The following is a 4995-nucleotide window of genomic DNA, read 5'->3' as shown; positions in this document are numbered from 1 at the left end:
ATGTCAGAGAGGTTTGGAGGGAGGCTGTCAAGCCCTGCCAGAGGAGTAACTGCAGGAATGACAGGAAACTGAGGAATCTGAAAAAAATATAATATCGCATAAATGGCCCATGTTTTCACTGACGGTATAAAGCAGTTTCATTTGCCACAAAAGTCCCTATAAAAACCACCTGTGCCATGAGGATAATTATGTCTGTTTGTTAATCACTTCCATTCATTCCCTGAGGATCACAAACAGTAATAAAAACTGATTTATGCTTAAATCATTAGTAAAAGCAAAAAAAAAAAAATTCATTTGTGGGGGACGTTTTTATACCTTAGAAGCTTAAAACTACTTATAACACCAGCCCGAAGCCTTCAAGCAACATCCTAATTAAAAGCTGCTTTCATTTTAACAGAAATTGAAAGGAATTGGGCCAGACCTAACGCAAAACTCTTTCACGCAAAATTAAGTGAGGCAATTTAAACCCTTGTTTTCAAACAAACTGCAACTCAGGCAGCACAGAAGAGCCCAGAAAAAGGGTTTTACAATCAAAACCTCCCAGTGATGAAGCAGACATTGGCATGACGGCAGCAGCTTGCTCCTGCCCTTTGGCACAAGCTGCTTCACATCACGGTGCCTGTCACTACCAAGCACAGTGACAGCACCATCCACCCTACCAGGCCAAGGGAAGAGTTTGTACCTGCTCCAGAGAACAGAACCAGAGCAGAACGACACAGACAGGGACGGCAGGTGTTGGGGGAAGTGGTGAAGTCAGGAGGTCAGAAATTAGAAAAAAAAAAATGGGCAACTGCTCATGCTCTCAAGCCTGGGAGGGAGAAGAGATTGTGCCAGAGGTGACAGTACAAAAGACCAAACCAAAACAACCCCCAAAAAATTATTGCCATTTTGGAACTGCCATTAACTGCATGGCACAGGGTTGGGCCATGGAGATTTCTGATTCACCAAACAAGTAAAGAAAATACACGGAATCAGGAAAAAGCAATAATATTCTTATCGCCTAATTAAACTGGCATGCAGTCAAAATAGCCACACAAAACCTGCAAATCATGTTAATTATTAGCTGGAAAGTTCTCCTCAAACGGATGCGCTCACACGCCGGCTCCCAGCGCGTTACCTGGGAAGGGGCCACGGGCGGGAGCTGCGGCACGGTGGAGATCTGCAGGGGCTTCAGGGGGCTGCTGCTGGCCGCCACCGGCGAGCCCTGCGACGGGAACTGCGGCAGCAGGTGGGGCGCCGGCGGCATCGGGCACACGGGCTGGCTGCTGAGCACCTGCTGCAGCGACGCTGGCTGTGACATGGGCTGCTGCTGCGAGGGACAAGAAGGAAAAAAGGCTATTGCTGGTGTGCTACAAAGAGCCAGATGGCCGGCCACACTTTCTGCTTCTCTCCAGCTCACTGCCAGGACAGGCCGGGCACGTGCAGCACAGAACCACAGGCTCATTGAGGTTGGAAAACACCTCTAAGATCACTGAGTCCAACCACTAACCCAGCACTAAAACATGTCCCCATGTGCCACATCAAGACGTTTTTTGAACACTTCAAGGGTTGGTGACTCCCCCACTCCCCTGGGTAGCCTATTCCAATGCTTAACCACTCTTTCAAGTGAAGAAAATTTCCCCAGTATCCAACCTAAACCTTCCCTGGCACAGCTTGAGGTCATTTTCTCTCATCCTGTCCCTGTTCTCTGGGAGCAGAGCCCAATCCCCCTGGCTGTTCCCTCCTGTCAGGGAGTTGTGCAGAGCCATAAGGTCCCCCCTGAACCACCTCCTCTCCAGGCTGAGCCCCTTTCCCAGCTCCCTCAGCCGCTCCTGGTGCCCCAGCCCCTTCCTCACCTCCATTCCCTGCCCTGGTCACACTCCAGCCCATCAGGACATGCTAAAGCAGGGACAGCTCCCAGCAGAGACTGGCACTCTTAATTCAAACACTGCACAGGAGCCCATGCTTAAAACACATTTAAATGCAAGGTATATTACCTAAAATGACAAGTGCTGACTGTCTTGGAGAGGTTATTTGTAATTACTCAGATTCTTTAAATCCCAGAGATTGTTCCAGTGGGCCCTGTGAAATCCCCACCCACTAACTTCCCCATTGCAGTTAATACCCAGCTCATCCTGGCAAGCAGAAGCCACCACATAATGGAGCAGGCATGGAAAGTACAACACTTATTATCTGAGACACAATAATCCACAATAATTGCAGTAAAAGCTAGGTTCCAGTTATTTCTGATGTACTGTAGTGACAATGTGGTAGTCAAAAAAGTAGCTTTAATTTTCCCAGGGAAAGTATTGCTCCCCTGGCCTGCCAGGCTTTGGGCAGCAGAATAGAGAGAAAAAGTTGCATTAAAGCTGGAAATCATCAGCATTTGACGTGCTAGTGGTATCTTCAGTTCCTCTCATCAGTTCTGGAAGTACATTAAAAACCCTTCTGGTTCAAAAGGATGACTCTGAGGCATAGGCTGGCTCAGGGTGACCTACTTGGGACCACAGGGCTGGTGGCTTCACCAGGCCCTGCAGCACACAGAATCTCTGCCACCTCATGTTTTGGGAAAGAGGTGGCATCTTCCCAGTTACAACCCCAAACCCAAGGGAACAGCAGTGCGGGGGCTGGCCTGGCTCTGCTGATGGGACAGAGCAAACCAGCTGAGGTGGAGGCACCTGAAGGCTGCCTGAGGGATGGGGGAGATCCCACCTGGGATGGGGGGACCCCACTCACTCCATGGAGGAACTCCTGCCAGACCAAGCCTGAGCTCTGGGGTGGAGCAGCCACATGGCCACGGCACTGGGCTGAGCTCATAAAGCTGCTGGTTCCCAGTGCCTGCTCCGCTCTCTGCCCCAGCTGGGTTAATCTGCAGCTCAGACAGCTGCCCACAGCTCACCAAGGAGACAGAGGGCACCGGCACGTGTGGCTCAGCCACCGGAAACGCCGCATCAGTGCGGCAGAACTGCTGGGGAATGGAGCAGCTTCCTAAAACCTCCCTCTCAAACCCAGCTTGTGTCTTAGAAAATGCTTGTGAATTGGATAAGGCACAGGGAGGGGAAAATATCCAGGTAGATTAGGTAACTCTGCCTCATTATAACCTTAGCAAGTATAAATGCACAGACATCCAAACTGGAAAAATAAATAAAAGTTAGGAGATACAACACTGACCCCACATGTGTGATCCACCAGTGTATATTGATACAAGATCAATGCAATTCATTCTGTAGGCAGATGAATTTCTCACCCTAATTTCCCCTTCTTCTGCTGTCCTTCCCAACCCTCCTTAGCATGGACATTCACTGGACACTGCTGTCTCTGAGGCACATAGGTACTCTGGGAAGTTCTGCAGAGAAACTTGATCATTTTTACCTATTTTTGTAAAAATAACACTGTAAAAAGCCAGTGCCTTATTAGGCTTTCTGGAGAGATTAGAAAGCAAAGACAGACCGGTCATTAAATCCTTTTGTTGTCAGGGATAGAACTACTCCAAGAGACAGAAATGCTGTGAGAAAAGGGCATGTGAAAGAAATTAAGTTGGGTATTTACCCTACTATACCAAACCAGAATTTATTCATGGTGGAAAATAAACAACAGATTTGGAACTGTCAGCATAAAGATCCAGAGGCCAACAATGAGACCTGTGCAAATGGTGAGGTCCTAAATCTGCCTGAGTGTAAAATTTTTGGCTGAGAGAACTATGAGAATATCCCCACCCATTAGAAGAAAACCTGTTACATGACAAAACCTCACATAAGGGTATGTTTTTCAAGGAGACCAAATGACATTTCCCCATTATTGATGCTTTGAGAAGATTGCAGCAAGTTAGAAAAAACCTAAAGGCAACCTGTGAGATACATGTTGATAGAAGGCTTGGAGAGATATGGTTCGTGCCAGTCACAAAGTATAGACACTCCCTGGCCCCTGCAGCAGTTTCTACTGAAAGAAGAGTTACCAAGTTTTTGGTAAATTCACCAAAATGAGCCACATGAATTGCCACATCCCACCAAACTGTGGCTGCATCCCTCACAAGAGCACCCCCCTCCACTGCTGGGGAGAGCCCCTTTGGAAATACCTTTGAGGAATGCAGGGTTTGGGGTGGGATTTGATAATTCAAAATGCTCAAGAGTTACTGTTTGGAGACAACTTGCAGAGAGCCAGACTGCTGTTGGAGATGGAGCTCCTGGCTGGGTGCCTGCACTGAACTGTGTTAACACTGTATTTGCACAACGCATCCAGCAGCACTGCTGAGGATTCAGAGACAACAGTTACCAGGCTAAGAGTCTCTTTCTAAATGTTTAGAAAGGAGGTCACAAATAATAAAACAAAATTAATAAAATACTTGATTTTACACATCAAGACAGCACATTGATACCAATGCAAAGCTTCAGGCTGATGCTGGGAAGCCTTGATGGAAGACAAACTCTACCAAGACATGCCAAAGTGTGTTCATGACTGTTCTCAAGGCTGTTACTCATCCCTTAAGCCAAACACTCATTTCCCCATCCCTAAGACTCTCAAAATGCAATGGAACAGTTTCAAACACCTCAAACTCACTACAGGTATCACAGAGTCACAGGATGGCTGAGTTACAAGGGACCTTAAAAGCTTTTCCTGTTTCCACCCCTGCCATGGGCAGGGACACCTCCCACTGTCCCAGGCTGCTCCAAGCCCCGTCCAGCCTGGCCTTGGGCACTGCCCGGGATCCAGGGGCAGCCCCAGCTGCTCTGGGCACCCTGTGTGAGCCAGAGCAGACACAGGGAAGGGGTGGGACAGGACAAGGTGCTCTCACCTGCTGGCCAGCTAGCACTGGTGGTGGCGGCTGCCCCAGCGGGAGCGAGGGGACGGTGGTGGGGACGACAGGGAACGGCATGGCCGGCTCCTGGTAGTGCTGGGGCACCACGGCGGGCGGCGCCGGCACCGCGGGCAGGACAGGCTGCGGAGAGACAGCGGCGTTAGGGAGGGCAGGCACCAGTAACGTGGGCCTCCACAACCGGGGTTAGGAAGGGAAAAGTG

General features: G+C 49.2%; 1 protein-coding gene across 1 annotated transcript in view; it reads right to left on the bottom strand.

Annotated features, from left to right (window-relative positions):
• The window catches only part of WNK2 (WNK lysine deficient protein kinase 2), a 104592-nt gene that overhangs the window by 38485 nt on the left and 61112 nt on the right, over positions 1-4995 (bottom strand). Inside the window, exons 9-11 of the mRNA XM_017737284.1 lie at positions 4772-4915; positions 1118-1309; positions 6-77 (exon numbers count right to left, since the gene is read on the bottom strand). Coding sequence (XP_017592773.1) covers positions 6-77; positions 1118-1309; positions 4772-4915 — 408 coding nt within the window. The remainder of the gene's footprint in view (positions 1-5; positions 78-1117; positions 1310-4771; positions 4916-4995) is intronic.

The sequence above is a fragment of the Corvus brachyrhynchos genome, unplaced genomic scaffold (assembly GCF_000691975.1).
Source record: "Corvus brachyrhynchos isolate BGI_N302 unplaced genomic scaffold, ASM69197v1 scaffold266, whole genome shotgun sequence".
NCBI classification, from domain to species: Eukaryota; Metazoa; Chordata; class Aves; order Passeriformes; family Corvidae; genus Corvus; species Corvus brachyrhynchos.
The sequence above is the reverse complement of the archived record's forward strand: the minus strand, read 5'-3'. Positions and strand labels throughout refer to the sequence as shown.